The sequence below is a fragment of the Pogonomyrmex barbatus genome, unplaced genomic scaffold, assembly GCF_055798465.1.
Source record: "Pogonomyrmex barbatus isolate J1 unplaced genomic scaffold, ASM5579846v1 scaffold14, whole genome shotgun sequence".
Classification (NCBI taxonomy): domain Eukaryota; kingdom Metazoa; phylum Arthropoda; class Insecta; order Hymenoptera; family Formicidae; genus Pogonomyrmex; species Pogonomyrmex barbatus.
Genome location: NW_028297110.1, coordinates 663,386 through 681,932, shown reverse-complemented (window position 1 = coordinate 681,932; position 18,547 = coordinate 663,386). Strand labels below are relative to the sequence as shown.

The following is an 18,547-nucleotide window of genomic DNA, read 5'->3' as shown; positions in this document are numbered from 1 at the left end:
CAAATATGTATTGTATATTTGAAAGATTTTTTCGCAATACTTTAAACCACTTTTTTAGATATTTTATCCATATGCTTATCTAGAAAGAGACTACATTTTCGTGCAACACTTCGATAAGTTATTTGCAAAGAAAGAACTCCAAACATGCAAATTCTTTCTTTAAATTTTTCAATATATACCTTTTGTGGTATATGGCGACCTGTTGAATGGTCGTCAAATGGCGCCAAGCTGTTATATAGTATATTTACATTTATTGTAATATTCTCGGAATATTTTCTGGTGTTAACCCAATTTATGGATATAATCCTTATTGTTGACAATATCGATGATTTTGCCACTAATACTCTAATGTTCCTGACTATTGTTGCCGTTTGTTGTAAAGCGACTGTCGTTGTGGTACGCCGAGACGCGATCATCAACTTGGTGCAAGTATTGCTGACGAAACCATGTAAACCTCGTGACGAGGATGAAATGACAATACAAACGAAATATGATAAATTTATCAGGTAAGTATCATATATTATTGGTATAACATGATAATAAGATAATTGATCTGATATAATCTGCATAAAATGTTTTCATAACAATTTGAATCAGAGACTATTGATGATATAATCTGCGTAAAATGTTTTCATAACAATTTGAATCAGAGACTATTGATGATAAATTATTATTATTATATTTTTGACAATCTGGACCCAATCAACAGAAGAGAGCGTCACTTTAGCATTTTTTTTATTTATCAAGGAATTTTAGAATTATTATTGTCACATTAAAGAACATAATATTTTTTTACATATTAATAAATTGTAAAATAAATTTCTTTAAAATAAATTTCTACAAGTATTACAAGTATTAGTATTACAAGTATTTTTTTAGAATCGTATTACATATTATATATTCCGCGCGTACAAGCTCATGTACAAATGTACTAATTAATTTTTGTCACTAAATTTCTGTACATTCTAAGGGTAAATAAATTTTGACTTTGCAAATATGAAAGTAGTCAAAAATTAATCTCGACTCCATACTTACTTTGCAGATCGTGTTCGATAAAATATTCACTTTTGGCGACAAGCTCTGTTACGGGCGTTACAATAGGATCGATATTTAATGTTATGCATGGTCATTTACCTTATCGAATATGGTTGCCATGGGATTATAATGTACCTTTGACATTTTGGATTATATCGATTCATCAAATGATAACTTTAATTTTCGCCACTATGATAAATGTCGGCACGGAAACTTTAGTTTTTGGATTGCTTTTGCAAACGTGTGCCCAGCTCGAACTTTTTGAAAGCCGACTTCATAAATCGATAATTAGTAAAACGGTTATATATTTAGAACATGCATTTTCTTCACCTAACGGAGGCAAAACAGAGATATCTGAATGTATACATCATCATCTCAACATTTACAAGTGAATCGCATAAGAATAGGTTTCGTGTGTACGTGCGTGCGTGCGTGCGTGCGTGCGTGCGTGTGTGTGTGTGTGTGTGTGTGTGTGTGTGTGTGTGTTTTAACTGTAAGGTCTAAAGACCGCCCTCGATTATAATCATAACTGTTAATATTATAAAATAGCTTATTTCACTAAATATTAAACGCAAAGCTCTTCCGAAATGTTTAGTGTTATATAAATTACGTTATACGATTATATCAAGATAAGCAATTATATTATTTACTTGCAACGTACGATTAACATGAGACCATTTTAGATATGCCAGAACGGTAAATATTATATTCAATCAGGTACTTTTTGTTCAATTTTTTGGTAGTATACTGGTATTATGTACAAGTGTATATTACTTGTCAACACATATTACGGACCTGTATGGAACCGCGTCTTTATTAGTATACACAATTTGTATGTTTGTACAAATCTACGTTTACTGCTGGTCTGGAAACGAAGTCATTCTTAAGGTAACTCTCGATACTTTGTAATTTTTATGAAGAACATGTATTTTACTTTAGACAATGAAAAATTATTTGAATAATGCGAATAAATCTTCACAAGATGTTGGAAAGTAATGTAATAAATAGTACATGTGCTGCTATTCCTACATATATGTACCTGTACACACACACACACACACACACACACACACACACACACACACACACACACACACACACAATTATATATGTATAATTTATTAATTATTATTTATTAATTGTATATATATAATTTTACATACATACTAATACTAATAGCGTTGTTAAAAGAATAATTTGATATTACAAAATAATCATTTTATTTTCATTTTGATAGAGTACGAGCATAGGAGATGCTATATTTCGTATGGACTGGCCATTATTGTCAATTAATGAAAAGAAAAAATTGTTGATGATTATGATACGTAGTACAATTCCTATAAAGTTTACCAGCAGTTTTTTGATAACTTTATCTCTGCAATCGTACAGCAACGTTAGTAACTGTTCTGTTATTTTGGTAACAGAATCATTATTTAATATATTTAAAAAGGTACTCTGTAAAAGATATTGGCAGCAGCATCGTGCTACTGCCAATAGTAGAAGAATACGATTAAAATTTTTAACAAGTACATAATTGATTTTCTAACATTTTCTAACGTTTTTCAATTTTTTTTTTAGATTTTGAAAACATCATACTCAGCATTCAATCTACTTCAAAAGTGAAATACGAACAACTAATAATGTAATGTATTTGACACGATAATTATGTAGTTTCTCATAAATTAGTGACATAAAATTAAATCTTCAAACTTCTATTTACATAGTCTTTTCAATCTTTCTTCATCAATCTTTCTATTTCAATTTTGAGAGTATTGATACATATTCTTACGTATTAAATATGTATATTTTATGCACGATTTAATGAAATGCACGTATTGATTTGATGTTGCAAGTAGCAGTAGCATTAGCTTCGATGTTAGAACGAAAACATATTTATAATTTTTCAAGTGATGCCATATGTGATATATCGCGTTCAGAATTGATATATATCTACCTTGTATAGTTAATAGCCTATATACACGTGCAAACAGTCAACTTGAAGAATATCTAAATATACTATATATTACTACTATATATTATTATGTTGCCTTGTATTTTATGCAATAAAGTGGTAATTTTTTGCAAAAATTCTACTTTACTAGTTCCGATAAATGTAAAAATATACAAATATTTTATTCGATGGAAACGCATGAAACAATGTACATGACTCCCCACGACGACAATCCTCGGTGGTTGTGGAAGAAAAACTTTCACGATTATAGATATTTACACAGGAGCGGAAACGAACATGCTTGCCATAATGAATGATTAAATGATTTCATCATCGGTTTTATAACGAAATAATTGATGACAATGGAGTTAAGAAGTTAAAGTATGTAAAACAATATACGCAGTCTGTCATAGGAGGTACTCGATTATACTTATACAGACTTTATTTATAATAACAGGGTTAATATTTGTTAATTGTGTTGTAAAACTATTATACTTGAAAATATGAAAACTGGTATTCCAAAAAAAGTGCGCGATAATTATTTATAAATATTGTTTATGTAGTAGTGTTCACATGTGTATAAATTGCATTTATTTACTATTAAAAAAAAGTTGTCCATCCGCGATGATGAATGAAATTATTCGTGATTTTTGTATTAATGTAAATGAAATTTGCCATAAACAAATTGTCAGTAACATCAAATATTCAGTGTTAAGTATATGATTCAAATATCAATTTGTGAAATTTACCAATGGCATAATTCATCTGAAAGAATATCATACAGCCATCTATATGAAATATAATTTCTTGCATAATTTATTTATATATATATGGACTCGAATATTCAATTAATATATGTGGTATAAAGATTATGTTATTCACAACGTTTTAAATTGCTTTTTAAATATCTTACATATAAAAAAAAAGTTACATCTCAATACAATCTATCGATAAGGTATTTGTAAAGGAAAAACTCCAAATATGCAAATACTTTCTTTAAATTTTTTAATATACTCTTTTTGTGAGAATGGCGACCCATTGAGTGGTCATCAAATGTCGCCAAGCTATTGTATAATACATTTAGCTTTATTATAATATTCTCGGCATATTTTTTAATGTTATTCTAATTTATGGACATAATTTTTGTTGTTAATAATATCGATTTTGCCACTAATACTCTAATGTTCCTGAGTGTGTTGTAAATCTGTCGTTGTGGTACGTCGGAATGCGATCATCAACTTGGTACAAGTATTGCTGACAGAACCGTGTAAACCTCGTGATGAAGATGAGATTACGATACAAACAAAATTTAATAATTTTATCAGATAGCTATCACGTATTATTGGAACAAATAGTCAATCAATAGTATATAATCTGCGTAGAATATTTTCATATTATTTAAAATACAGCACTATTGGTATATAACATTCGTCTTAGATCTAATCAACAATGAAAAATATCATATTAGTATTTTTTCATTTTATTCATTAAATGTCTGAGAATTATTATTGTCATGTCAAAGAATGTGATATCTTTTCATATTCTGATAGATTAAAAAATATTTCTTTAAAACAAATTTTTAGATAAAAATGTTTTTTTTACATATTACGTATTACGTGCGTATATTCCATGCATAAGTCTCAACATGTACAAAGAGTATTAATACTGACTTTCGTCATTATAAATTTCTGCAAATTTCAAACCTAATTTTAATCATTATACAAATATGAAAATTAATCCAATTGATCTCGATTAATCCAATTGCAGATTTCACATTTGCAGATCATACTCGATAAAATATTCACTTTTGGCGACAAGCTCTGTTACAGGCGTTACAGTAGGATCAGTATTGAGTGTTATGCATGATCGTCTACCATATCGAATATGGTTACCCTGGGATTACAATGTATCTTTGATGTTTTGGATTATATCGCTTCATCTTTCATTATAACTGTGATTTTCGCCACAATGATAAATGTCGGTACGGACACTTTAGTTTTTGGATTGTGTCTGCAAACGTGTGCACAGCTTGAGCTTTTTGAAAGCCGTCTTCATAAATTGATAGTAAAACGGTTAGATATTGGAAAGATGCACTTCCTTCGCTAAATAAAGACAGAGCGGAAATATCGGAATGTATACATCATCACCTCAGCATTTACAAGTGAGTCAGAAGAATGCGTTTTCACTTATTATATATATATATATATATATATATATATATATATATATATATATTATATGTCTTTATACGCGTGCGCGCGCGCGCGTGTATGTGTGTGTGTGTGTGTGTATGTGTATTATTTAATTTCTTTATCTAAAAAAACATTGCACCTATAACAGTATCACTAAAATTATATCACAAAAAGTTGTTTAAAGTTCAAAAGATGATATTATTTTAAATTAATTTTCTAATTTTAATCTCGAAAAAATAGTCTTCTAAACTGACGATTTTATTTCATGTATGTGTGTGATTATTCCTTAATAAATTGTGCAAATCTTGAAATAGATTAAATTTAAGTTAGATCTAGGCTCATTAAAGAACAAAGGAATTGCCCTCTAACTAACATAAAACCTTTTCAGATATGTTAAAATAGTGAATGCTATATTCAATCAGATACTTTTTGTTCAATTTTTTGGTAGTATATTGGTACTATGCGTATATTATTTGTCAATGCATATTATGGATATGCTTGAAGCTGGATCTTTATTAGTGTATACAATTGTTATGTTTATACAAATCTATGTATATTGTTGGTGTGGAAATGAAGTCATTCTTAAGGTAACTATCGCGCTCATTAATCTCCATTAAACAAATACTGAGATAATAATGCAAATATCTTTTCTCTAGTCAATTTTTTATGAGATTTATTCGTAAAAATAATATAAAAATTTACCTAGCATCTTTTGTATGATTATACATAGAGTACGTATGTGGAACACGTACATGTACGTGTGTGTATAATTTTATGTATATGTGTGTAATACAGACTAAACATATTGATATAATTATTCAGTATTAACATGAAGCACTGATTTTATTTGTGTTTTGACAGAGTTTGAATGTAGGAAAGGCTATATATTGTATGGATTGGCCATTATTGTCAGTCAGCGAAAAAAAGGAATTATTGATGATTATGATACGTAGCACAATTCCGATAAGAACCAGTAGTTTTTTAATAACTTTATCCTTGCAGTCGTATAGCAACGTTGGCTCTGTTATTTGATGCATGTTTTGAATGTTATATTAGAGTGATATTCTATGTGAAATTAACATTGATTCATTTGTAATTAATATAAAGAAATATTTAACATTGTCTAACGTTTATCTAACGTTTTTTTTTATTCTTCTTTTAGATTTTAAAAACTTCATACTCAGCCTTCAACATATTTCAAAAGTGAAATATAAACAATTGGAGTGTATTTGTGTATGAAAATTATGTAGTTTTTCATAAATTAGTGGCATTAAATCTTCGCACCTCTCTCTTTTTACGTATTTATTTCAAATCTTATTCTATATATTTCGATTCTGAAAACATTCATACGACATACGTATGCGCGGAGCCACAGAGCACAAAGCTCAGATATAGCTCCTAAAGAGTTTAAATTGCTGTTTATAGTAGACAGTAACATTAACCAGATCTATCATATTTTATGTCAGAATTCTGTATGGTATTCACTTATACTATCATTTCAGTAGTATGTTTCATCCCAATATAGAAGTTAAGCAGAATCCCAAGTAGGATGGTAGATGGCCGTTTTAGAAACAAGGAGTTCGCAATAATGGACGTATGAAAGCTTCCGGAAATTATTTTTGATGTTCGCAGAAAACTTCTAAAATATAATTTTATTGCTCCTGCCAAGCTTAAATGAAGCTTTTATAGTTATATACGTATGTTAAATTTGATTTCAGTATTAAAATTAAAAGAAAATAATTTCTTCGTTTATACCGTATATATTATATTGCGTGTAATGCTAATGCAATAATTTTCCCGCACACTTGTCATACTAAACAAATAGGCAAAAAATTAACTTGTAAGAAATATCCTAGTATATCATACATTATTCTTATAGTTACACTGTCTCTAGAATTGTCATGCAATAAAATGAAAAAGGGGCTTTGCGGGAAATATGATATTTTCTCTGTTCTAACGGACATGAAAATAGAAATATTTTATTCAGAAAAAGTAATAACACGCGTGTAAAGAATAGCATGATGGTTGCAAAACGACCATCACAATTATAGTGTCCGCAAGAACGGAAAAAACATCCATCCGCAATAAATGACTAAACGACTTCATGTTGATTTTTTAATGACCACAATTGATGGCAACGGGGTTAAAAAGTTGAAGTATGTAAGTATTGAAGTACAAGTGATGCGTAGTCTGTCGCAAGACGTACTCGATTACATTTAAGTGGAATTTATTGACCTTTCTTCAATTTCAGTAAGACATGTCATACCTGCATTAATATTTGTTAACTGTGTGGTATTACTAGCGAAAATTGTGAGAAACGATATTCCGATAAAGATGTGCGACAAATATTTTTAAATATTGCTTTACAATTGTATTAATACAAATTGCACGTATTACATTGCAGTTAAAATCCAAATGAAAATTGGAAAGATTTGCAAATGGAAATAATTTTTTCGCGATTATTATATTATTATTATAATATAAAATTTGTCGTAGTTAAATGTCATCATATTTAATGTTAATTGTGTGATTCAAATTATGAAATTTATTGATTACGTAATCCATTTTATAAAGTATAATCCAATCTCTATTATCAACTTTTTTCATCAAACTCGTACATGTACAAACCATTGAATTATATTAGTATAGGTAAGAAAAGAAAAACATTTTCTTTATTATTTACACATTATCTTTTTTTAGATATTTTATATATATATATATATATATACATATATACATATACAGAGAGAGAGAGAGAGAGAGAGAGAGAGAGAGAGAGAGAGAGAGAAGCCATATTTCTATGTAAAATTTATCAAAGATCTTGTTTGTATAAAGAGAAAGAGAGAGAGAGATTCAAATTCAAATAATGCAATTACTTTCTCTAAATTTTTTGATGTACACCGTTGGTGGTATATGGCGACCTATTGAGTGGTCATCAAGTGGTGCCAAGCTGCTGTATAGTATATTTACTTTTATTATAGTATTATCGGAATATTTTTTGGTATTAACTCAATTTATGGATATAATTTTTGTTGTCAATAATATCGATGATTTTGCTACTAATACGCTAATGTTCTTCACTATTGTTGCTGTTTGTTGTAAAGCGACTGTCGTTGTGCTACGTCGGAATGCGATCATCAACTTGGTGAAAATATTGTTGGAGGCGCCATATAAACCTCGAGATGAAGGCGAAATAGCGATACAAACGAAATTTGATAAGTTTATTAAGTGAGTATACATCTTCAAAGCAATCCAAAAGTATTAACATAACTTTAAATGTATATACAATAGTATTCAGTTCATGTTTCAGTATATTTGACACATGTATAAGAAATAATAATCGTCCATTTTTAAATCGTCCGTATTTTAAAAGTATATGACATATATTATTCCTTCGACAAAAGTTCTTTACGAGCTTTTTAACTTTGATTAAATTTCATTAATCTTTAACTTTGATTAAATTTCATTAATTTTGATTTTCAAAGCATTTCCACATTTAAGTATGTAATAAATTCTTATGTGTGATTTAATTAATGAAATGTTTTCGTTGGAAAAGCATTTCAAATATTATTTTAAATTAATATTATGCATGCGTGCGCGTGCAGAAAAGAAGAAAAGAAGAGAAAGAAAAGAGAAATTTTATTCTATCGATAAATATTTGCAAGTAATTAATAAGTAAATAATCATGAACAATTTACAAAATATAATATCTGCTTTATATTTACAGGTCATGCTCGATAAAATATTCACTTTTGGCAACATGCTCCATTACAGGTCTTACGCTAGGATCAGTATTAAATGTCATGCATGGTCACTTACCTTATCGAATATGGCTGCCATGGGACTACCATGTACCCATGAGATTATGGATTATATCGATTCATCAGATCCTTACTGTAATTTTCGCTGCTATCATAAATGTTGGCACGGAAACTTTAGTTTTCGGATTATTTATACAAACATGTGCTCAGCTTGAAATTTTCGAAAATCGTCTCCACAAATTAATAATTAATAACACAATTAGATATTTGGAACGTGCACTTTCTTCATCAGGTGAAAATAGAAGAAACATATCAGAGTGCATATATCATCATTTGTGTATCTACAAGTAAGTCACGTGAGAATAATGGACATTTGCAACTATGTGCTTATTTCTATTTTAAAACGATGTAGATTATAGATTATAACGATAGCTATTAATAATGGAATATTACCGACTGATATTTATAATCGAACATTATTTAAAAACTAAATTTAATATAACTAATGTTATCTGATATTATAATAAACAATTGTACCAAACTCAAAAACAGACATTACATTCTCGATATGATCTTCTTGATACGGTCATTTCGTGTGCGGAAATAATAAAACTTGATGTGTGTGTTGGCAAAAATTGCGCAAAGCTTGAAAAAAATTTAGGATTAATTATTTGTAATATTTATAACTTGATGAAATCATGTAAGTTGTTGGTTTAATAAATAGTGCGCAATAAAGTTTTTCCACAATTTTTAAAATTATAAGCTTTATGTTCTCGAATTATATATCGCGGTATATAAATAATTGTTTTATTTATTTGAAATGTGGAGCTAACGTGAGACTATTTTAGATATGCCAAAACGGTCAACGTTATATTCAACGAGGTGCTTTTTGTTCAATTCTTTGGTAGTATATTGGTATTATGTACAAGTGTATATTTCCTGTCAATGCATATTACAGAGCTGTCGGCAATTGCGAATTTATTAGTATATACCATTTGCATGTTTGTACAAATCTTCGTTTACTGCTGGTCCGGAAACGAAGTCATTCTTAAGGTGATTACAACTTGAGATATTCTATCTGTATCAAACAAATATATTTTTTAGATCTTAATGGTAAATTATGAGTATCCGTTTTGTACAATTTTTAATTTTTTGCGAAATTTCGCGAGATAATTTGTTAATTAAATTTAAAATCATTATACGTTCACGGAATATATAAAAAAATATCTATCAAAAGTATATCATGTATGAAAATATCACAAAATATACACGTGCTCGTAATTATCATCGGACTAATAAATATTAATATAATTTATATATATTCGATATTATTACGAATGTGAAATAATGATTTTATTCATGTTTTGTTGGCAGAGTACGAACGTAGGAGAGGCTGTATATCGTATGAATTGGCCATTATTGTCAGTTAACGAAAAGAAAGCATTGCTGATGATTATGATGCGCAGCACAATTCCTATAAAATTCACTAGCAGCTTCTTGATAACTTTATCTCTTCAGTCTTACAGCAATGTTAGTACCATTATCGCATTGGTAAAAAAATATATATTTGTCGTATTAAAAAGATACGCGCGTTGTGTGAGGGTGCGTATGTGTAATATTAACCGACAAAAATATCGATCGGAATTTTTAACACGATCAATGATCACAGTGCACGATATTATAATGTTTTAACCATCACGTGTTAATCTTCCTTGTAATTTTTCTTTTAGATTTTAAAAACATCATACTCAGCATTCAACGTACTACAAAAGTAAAATATATATTATTAAATTATTGAAATTTAAATATGATAATGTAATGTAGTTTTTGATAAATTAGTGACTCTAAACTGTTACGTTATATCTTCTATTAATGTATCTATTTCAACCTTGGTTCCTATAGCGAGTCCAATTGTTGTGGAATATTGGTACACGTGTGTGTACCAATTGCACACGTTAATATATCCTTGTAGCACAGTGTAATATATACAATTAATTGGTTTGACGTATAGGCAGATATCAAATCGAGTCGAACGTCAATTGGACATGAGAGATTTAATTTTCTTCGTACACGTTACCTGTGTTCTTTTTCAGGCATACTAGGATGAATTCACAACACAGTGATCCTTCCGATCCTTCCGATTCGCTCGTTTTTCTCGATAAACTACAGCTGAGTTATCGGCGAATAGATGTACGAGCAACTTGAAAAGTATCTAAACGTACCGTACATTACTCCACTCCACTCCACTCGTGTTACTCGTTGTCTTGTACTTTTATGTAATAAAGTCAGACTTTATATGCGGGAAATACGATCTTCCGTTAAATTGCTGCCGATGACATGAAAATATACAAATATTTCATTCAGTGGGAATATGGCAATATGTGTGAAAGACTGTATAAAGGACGACATATCCCTCTGACCGTTGCATTTATAATTATAGATGATATTTATAATTGTGGTATTCACATGAAGCGGAAAACAACGTACACCGTAATGAACGACTTTATGCTGACTAATGAATGGCTAATGAATAGCTAATGAACGCAATTAATGATACTAGGGTTAAGAAGTTGAAGCAAATGAAACTGCGTATAGTCTACCGCGAGACATATTCGATTATACATTTACTTGGAATTTAATTATCTCTATGATATAGATATAGTGAAATAAGTCATACTCATCTTCAGTATCTGTAGTATTAATGCACTGCAACTTTAGCAATTATTACATTCGACTACCGTGAGAAATGTGAGAAGCGAAATTTTGAGAAGAAAAGTGCGCCGATAAACACTTGCTTTTTCTCTTTTTGACAATTATGTTTTACGTGACGTACGAACAAGTAACATATCGTTCGATTCTAACGTAATAATATTATCTACGATTTACTGTGTCGAAAGAATAAAACTTGATGAGAAGAAAATGACAAGATTATTTTGATAAATAATTTCAATAGGAGAAAAGAGGCGAATTATAGTCAGAAAACGCAGATGTTGCTTTAATAAATATTTCAGTCATTAATGATTATTCTGATAACTGTTACAAAAACATCAGATCAGTTATGTCACAGTTAGTGCCACAGTTGACGGAAAACGATCGACCTTGCTCGCAACGATTAACAGCGCTTTTTTATATTTGATGAAATCAGAACTTGAACTTACTTATGATACTTACAAAGCGGGAATGCTGAATAGTTAAAAAATTTCCTTTGGTTTGCTGCTTCCATTATTAAGCACATCTCCGTTTATATTTTTCTGCTTACAGTGCGTAGAGTAATTATATAATTTGTGGCATTTTCTCTTCCTCTTTTTCTTCGGAATACATTACATGATTTCTCCTTTTATTGATATCTCTATTTGATCAATCTATTTAATTTGCCATTAAGGGGAGAATTTATCAAGACCCTTAATGTTATCAAAATAGTAATGTTTCACGGTTAGATGGCTACTTTTGTCATTCATATTATTATCGTAGAAATTATTAATGACATTAATATTTATGCAACATCCTTACGTTCCGGCTCTAAGTAGCCTTTTTTGTTCTATTAAAAATAAAACTTGTCACACAGGCGGACAGATGATCGCCGTCAGTGCTAAATGAGAAATATAAACGCCGTATGCGAAACGTCTTTGTTGTATGATATTTTACATATACATTTGTTTATAGAAAAGATTAGCATATTTGGAACTCTTAATTTCTTTTAAAGAAATTAAGAGTTCCAAATATGCTAATCTTTTCTATAAACCTTGCTATAAGCCTTGCTTGCGCCTGTTGCTAATTCGCAAGAGTTAATATTTAAATATATTGAAGAATATATTTAATGGCGATTTGAAAATATTTTTCTAAATGTTATACATGTAGGAAGGTGTTTAATTTTTTGTGTTCCAAGCTATCTGTAATTATGCAACTGCTTACTCTTAATTTTTTAATATATACCGTCGCCGGTATATGGCGGCCTATCGAATGGTCATCGAATGGTGCCAAGCTGCTGTACAATATATTTACCAGCGTTATACTATTCTTGGAATATTTTTTGGTGATAAGTCAATTCATGGATATTTTGCTCGTGGTCGACAACGTTGATGATTTCGTTGCGAATTCTTTAATGTTCGCGAGTATCGTTGCTGTCACTTCCAAAGCGACTCTCGTTGTAATACGCCGAAATGCCATTATCAAGTTGGTGCAAATGCTGTTGACGATACCGTGTAAACCTCAAGATGAGAGCGAAGAAGTAATACAAACAAAATTTGACAAGTTCATCAGGTCGATTACGCACAGATGGATTTTCATTAATAGATTTTCATCAATTACCATTAAAGTATGAAAGAGTATTTATAGAATATAATTTATATTTTTATATTTGCAGATCATGGTCGATAAGATATTTACTTTTGGCGATGAGTTCTCTTACGAGTGTAACGCTACGATCAGTGCTAAATGTCATAGAGGGTCAATTACCTTACAGAGTATGGATACCATATGATTTTAATATACCTCTGGTGTTTTGGATGGTATCCATTCAGCAGATCATAGCTCTGATTTTCGCCACTTTCATAAATGTCGGCACGGAAACCTTAGTTTTTGGATTGTTTTTGCAAACGTGCGCCCAATTTGAAATTTTTGAAAATCGTCTATATAAATTCGTATCTAATAAAACAGTTAAATTAAAACATTCATTTATATCGCCAATTAAAGAAAAGTCAACGATATCGGAATACATACATCATCATCTCCGCATTTACAAGTTAGTAAATAATATAGAAAGATTACATCTTTTGTATTACAGATTTTACACCGTAAGGTACATTCTTTTTTTTCCCCTATTATTTATATATTTCCGCATTTTTTTATTTATATCATATTATATTCTATTATGCATATAAACATATTTATCTGTTATCTATTGTACTTACAAGTCACGAATGACTCGCAATTGATCTTCAAAATATAATTTAAATATAATTTTTAATAATAATAATTTATGTTCTACTATTCGTTAATGGAATAATTGTTTAGAATCACAAAATATATCCATGCGTTAATTTAAGATTATTAGATAATTGTTAAAATCTCAAATTATTTTTAAATTAACCTGGTTACAAATATTGCATGCAAAACTTGACTTGTAAAGAATTATAATTAATTTTATTTAAGATTATCTATTTTCCTATTTCCAAAAGGTATCCATTTTCTTCATATTTCTTAATATTCTATAATTCTTTCTTAATATTTTTAGAAGTTGACATTAGAATGTACATAACAATGAAAAATTACCTATGTCATTTGAAGTGCGGAATTAACACGAATGATGTCATTACAGATATGCCAAAACATTGAATATTATATTCAATCAAGTACTCTTTATTCAATTCTTCAGCAGTATCTTGATCTTATGCACGAGTGTATTTTACATGTCGACGCATATTTCGGAATCTGGAACCATGACTTTACTAATATATACTATTTGTATGTTTGTACAAATTTATGTCTATTGTTGGTCTGGAAACGAAGTTATGCTTAAGGTAAACGATTACTCACATCCACAATTTATTTTAAAATATGCTTTGCGACAAGTAAAATAAATATAAAATTAATTGTAATTATGTATTCAATGTACTTTGGGTACAATTACTTGTCAATTTATGTTGTCCATAATCGACGAGATTATCAATCGTTCTCAAATCTTCCTATCATTCTATCATCATATGATTCGTATGATTATGAAAATTATAAATGCTTTTTAAACTGCTGTTAAATATGTATATATATATATATGAATTGATTAACTGAAATCGATTGTAATATCGAGCCCAAGTACTTGAAACGATTACATATAAATCAAGTAATAGAAATCAATAGAGCATTGAGGGTGCGAATGAAATATTCTTCCCGGACGCACACTGATTGTAGCGCAAAAATATTGACGTAAATTTTATCGTGCATTGCAATTAATATGTATATATATATATATATATATATATTTAATTATATTTAATTACTTATATTTAATTACACTTTTACGATTATAATTATAGTCATTTTATTTATGTTACGATAGAGTACGAGCACAGGAGATGCGATATACGACTTGGACTGGCCTTCACTATCAATCAGTGAAAGGAAAGAATTGTTGATGATCATGATGCGTAGTACAATTCCTATAAAGTTTACCAGTAGTTTCTTAATAACTATATCTCTTCAATCTTACAGCAACGTTAGTGTTACAGTCACATTTTATATGTGTATATATTTGATATACTTTAAGAAGAAGTATAAAAATGTGTGTATGATACTTGCATGAATGTTTTTTATATCTGAGTCCATAAAGATATGGCCTGGCGCCGATATTTTTAATAAAATAAATGCGTTATCACTTTTACATTATTCTTACTTGTAATTTTTCTTTCAGATTCTGAAAGCATCATATTCGGCATTTAATTTGTTACAACGATAAGATACACATATGTTTAGTCATAATAATAATATTTGTAATTTTTTTGAGAAATTAGTGGTTGTAAGTCTCGAAATTTCTACTTACATGTTTTTTTTCTTATTCTTTGTCACAAAAGAGGACGCGTGCACTGAAAGAAATACTGACATCTTTATTTATTTACGACTATCTTATTCGTTTATTTTTTATGCCTCGAGCAGTGAATAATATAATGTACATCGAGAACATGCACTTAATCCATAAAAGATTTATTAAAATTTATAATACTAGTCTACTGTATGCATTATCCTTCCCAATCAGTACAGTTTAAGAAAAATACACACAAATATAAATATGATACATCTTAACGACTTCTAAAATGTATATTCCATAATTAATTTAAAATTTTTGTTTCTAATAAAAAATAAAAATTTTATATATAAAGAAATTTAAATTATGTAAAATAAATGTAAATTTATAGTGTTACAAAATTTACAATTTAATTCGCGCTCTTATACACATACTACAATTAAAATTTTTTTCTATATTAATACATTCTATATTAATACATTTGTAATACTTATTCTCGATGTATAATATGATTATACAAAATATACTTTTAAAATATACTTGAAAATTGGAAATATTCCAATTTTATATTGGAAAATCGACGAATTAAGGACGTGATTATTTCAACTTTATTTCCAATTCTGAAATGAACTCTAAAGATAACATAATACATGTAATAACACATGTCATGTTTAATAAATTATGTATTTATCATATTTAGTTCTTTTCTATATTAGAAAATGAGTTCTCACTATCTGAAAAGCAAATCGTTTTATATTATTGAAATTTACCATACCGAATATCTAACAAATAAAGAATATCATTATATCTTTTTCTCTTTTTTTTTCTGTAATATTGATATTACATAAAACACAATAATTATTAAAGATCATTTCGTAGAACATTTATTGCAATAGATCAAACATAGCATACTCCGATTTTTCACAATAAAATTTTACATCCATTAGATTGAATCAAATTAAGAAAGATTGGTAACAAGGAAACATTATTCATATTTATTGTAATTTAAGAATAGTTTTATTCATTATCAATTATGCGAGTTACAAACTGTCTTTTCATTTCAAATGTAATAATACCAAGAGCTACGCTAACGTTTAAGCTATCAACACCATTAGTTAATGGTATATTAACACGAATGCAGTTCCTTGCAGAAAGTAGTTTACAGGATTCAAGACTTACACCTTCAGTTTCTCCACCAATAACAATTACTATTTCTCTTTTTGTAAAATCTAGTGCGTAGTAAGGTATAACTGGAAATCGAGATATCAACTTTTTTATCAATAATTTACTTTTTGCAGTTGATTTGTATGTTTTAATTTCATCTATCAATTGGTTCGCATTATCTTCAATAGTTTGATCGTCGTTCGCATCAGGATTATCTCGCTTTATATTATTATCATTGACTTCTGTTAAAACGTTTACATTTGATTCTGAATTATCTATAGAATCTTTTAAATCATTTTCATATATTATGTTGTTATCTGCCAAAAAAATTGCAGCTTCGTTGCTTATTAACGTCGGAATTTCATCCCATGAAACAGATGTAAATATTGGTAAACGAAAATGTGCACCTATAGCACTGCGTACAACTTTGGGCTCCCACAAATCTACACATCCTAAAATGGCAGAAACATTAATTAATGGCAAATTGATTATAAGACATTAGTAACAAGTTACCTTTCATTAACAATAACTTTTCACAACCAACTGCAGCAGCAGCTCTTATGATAGCTCCCAAATTTCCTGATTCTCTGATATTATCACAAATAATGGTCAAAGGTATAGCATCTTTGGCAGGTTCCTTAGCCTCTGTATTTGGAATTTCAAAAATTCCTGTATCAAAAATAATAACAATTATGTACAAATATCTATTTTTATAGAATATTTTATACCGATTACTGGCCATCTAATCTAAAATCTTTAAGAGAAATTTTTTAAATCCAAGTGATTACCAATTATTCCAGGAGAAGTTGTTAAGTTAGACCATAACTGAATCGTACGATATGGAATTTTATATAATGTTACTTCCTTAGGAAGCGATAATGGCAATATGTCAGATAATCTGTTGAAAAATATGACTTTTGGTATAGCTCCTGCCTGAATTGCATCTTCAATTAATCGAAAACCTTCCAATAACATCTGATGATTCTTAGTTCTCCTTTTTCTTGTTTTGACATCTATCATTAATGAGCTAAAGCATAAAATACATCATATATTATTTATAATTTATGTATTATTTTCCAAAGATTTAATTTTGCATTTATGTGTTATTTAAGAAATTATATACCTTATGATCTTGTCATCTGCTTTAAGGGCTATATATTTTGATTCTGTATGTTCAGTAGTGTATTCTTTCATTTCATTTTTTGTTTCACTTTGTTTCCCCTTCTCTTTCTTTTCGCATGTTTTTATTTTAGATTTCTTACGTGTTTTGGGAGCTCTTTGTTCATCCACTTTGGTTACAGTTGCATCATCAGTGTCGAAAAACTCATGCTCGTTGACAATTGCAACAGGTTTTCGACTGGTCCATCTAGCATATCTACATCTAATTGTCGATCTTAAATCAACTGCTCTTAAAAGTTTTGTGCCATAAGTCGACTTAATCGATAATTGTATAATACTTTGCAACATTATAATTTAGTATACTCTTTTTTAAACTTCATGTATCCTTTTTAACTAGTTTAATGATCACTATATATTATATTTATATATATATATATATATATATATATATAAAATAATAATGCTTATGTTAATTTTTTATTATAACAATGATACACTCTGATCAATTGCTAATTCAACATAACATATTAAAGATCTAAATAAATTTACCGCGTGGCTTTCACATACATACACGCGGAACCATGAATGGCCCCAAACGCCTTAAAGTTTAGACATAGAAAAGATTGCACAACGAGCCTTGATTTTGTACTCACTATTCGCAGTGCAAATATATATCTATCATATTGTATCTCTATTATATTTTAATTTGTACAAACAATATTTTACTAAATTATAAATTATATATAAATTATATATAAATTTTTTTAATATTGCAACAAATGAACTTATCTGCACTTTAACTGCACTA

At 28.9% G+C, this 18,547-nt stretch overlaps 4 protein-coding genes and 1 pseudogene across 8 annotated transcripts; 4 read left to right on the top strand and 1 right to left on the bottom strand.

Moving 5' to 3' along the window:
- The first annotated feature begins 104 nt into the window (after positions 1-104).
- Positions 105-2,750, top strand: LOC105424920 (putative odorant receptor 71a). Its single transcript, XM_089072856.1, has 5 exons — positions 105-506; positions 1,043-1,423; positions 1,719-1,923; positions 2,273-2,428; positions 2,614-2,750. The coding sequence occupies exons 1-5, from the start codon at positions 145-147 to the stop codon at positions 2,656-2,658; spliced, it is 1,149 nt and encodes a 382-aa protein (XP_088928982.1). The 5' UTR covers positions 105-144; the 3' UTR covers positions 2,659-2,750.
- A 1,185-nt stretch (positions 2,751-3,935) lies between these two features.
- Positions 3,936-7,782, top strand: LOC105424918 (uncharacterized; annotated as a pseudogene).
- Positions 7,783-7,946: 164 nt separating this feature from the next.
- On the top strand, positions 7,947-10,788 carry LOC148937355 (4-vinylanisole receptor-like). Its single transcript, XM_089072857.1, has 5 exons — positions 7,947-8,406; positions 8,906-9,286; positions 9,788-9,992; positions 10,314-10,541; positions 10,670-10,788. The coding sequence occupies exons 1-5, from the start codon at positions 8,045-8,047 to the stop codon at positions 10,712-10,714; spliced, it is 1,221 nt and encodes a 406-aa protein (XP_088928983.1). The 5' UTR covers positions 7,947-8,044; the 3' UTR covers positions 10,715-10,788.
- Positions 10,789-12,673: 1,885 nt separating this feature from the next.
- Positions 12,674-15,656, top strand: LOC105424845 (putative odorant receptor 71a). The gene is made up of 5 exons (XM_089072852.1): positions 12,674-13,199; positions 13,303-13,680; positions 14,257-14,458; positions 14,995-15,150; positions 15,346-15,656. Exons 1-5 carry the CDS (start codon positions 12,838-12,840, stop codon positions 15,388-15,390), a joined length of 1,143 nt encoding a protein of 380 aa, XP_088928978.1. The 5' UTR covers positions 12,674-12,837; the 3' UTR covers positions 15,391-15,656.
- On the bottom strand, positions 14,277-18,539 carry LOC105424842 (rRNA methyltransferase 3, mitochondrial). 5 transcript variants are annotated; one of them, XR_016138365.1, is made up of 7 exons: positions 17,744-18,538; positions 17,409-17,647; positions 17,134-17,289; positions 16,636-17,072; positions 15,475-15,517; positions 15,234-15,348; positions 14,277-15,094 (listed from the first exon to the last, which is right to left on the bottom strand). XR_016138365.1 is itself a non-coding variant. In XM_089072849.1 (6 exons), exons 1-5 carry the CDS (start codon positions 18,085-18,087, stop codon positions 15,497-15,499), a joined length of 1,197 nt encoding a protein of 398 aa, XP_088928975.1. In that variant the 5' UTR covers positions 18,088-18,538; the 3' UTR covers positions 14,277-15,348; positions 15,475-15,496. The 5 variants fall into 5 exon arrangements, 3 of the variants coding, with proteins under 3 accessions (XP_088928975.1, XP_088928976.1, XP_088928974.1); XR_016138366.1 differs by having other exon boundaries at positions 14,277-15,096; positions 15,253-15,348; XM_089072849.1 differs by having other exon boundaries at positions 14,277-15,348.
- Between the last annotated feature and the right edge of the window lie 8 nt (positions 18,540-18,547).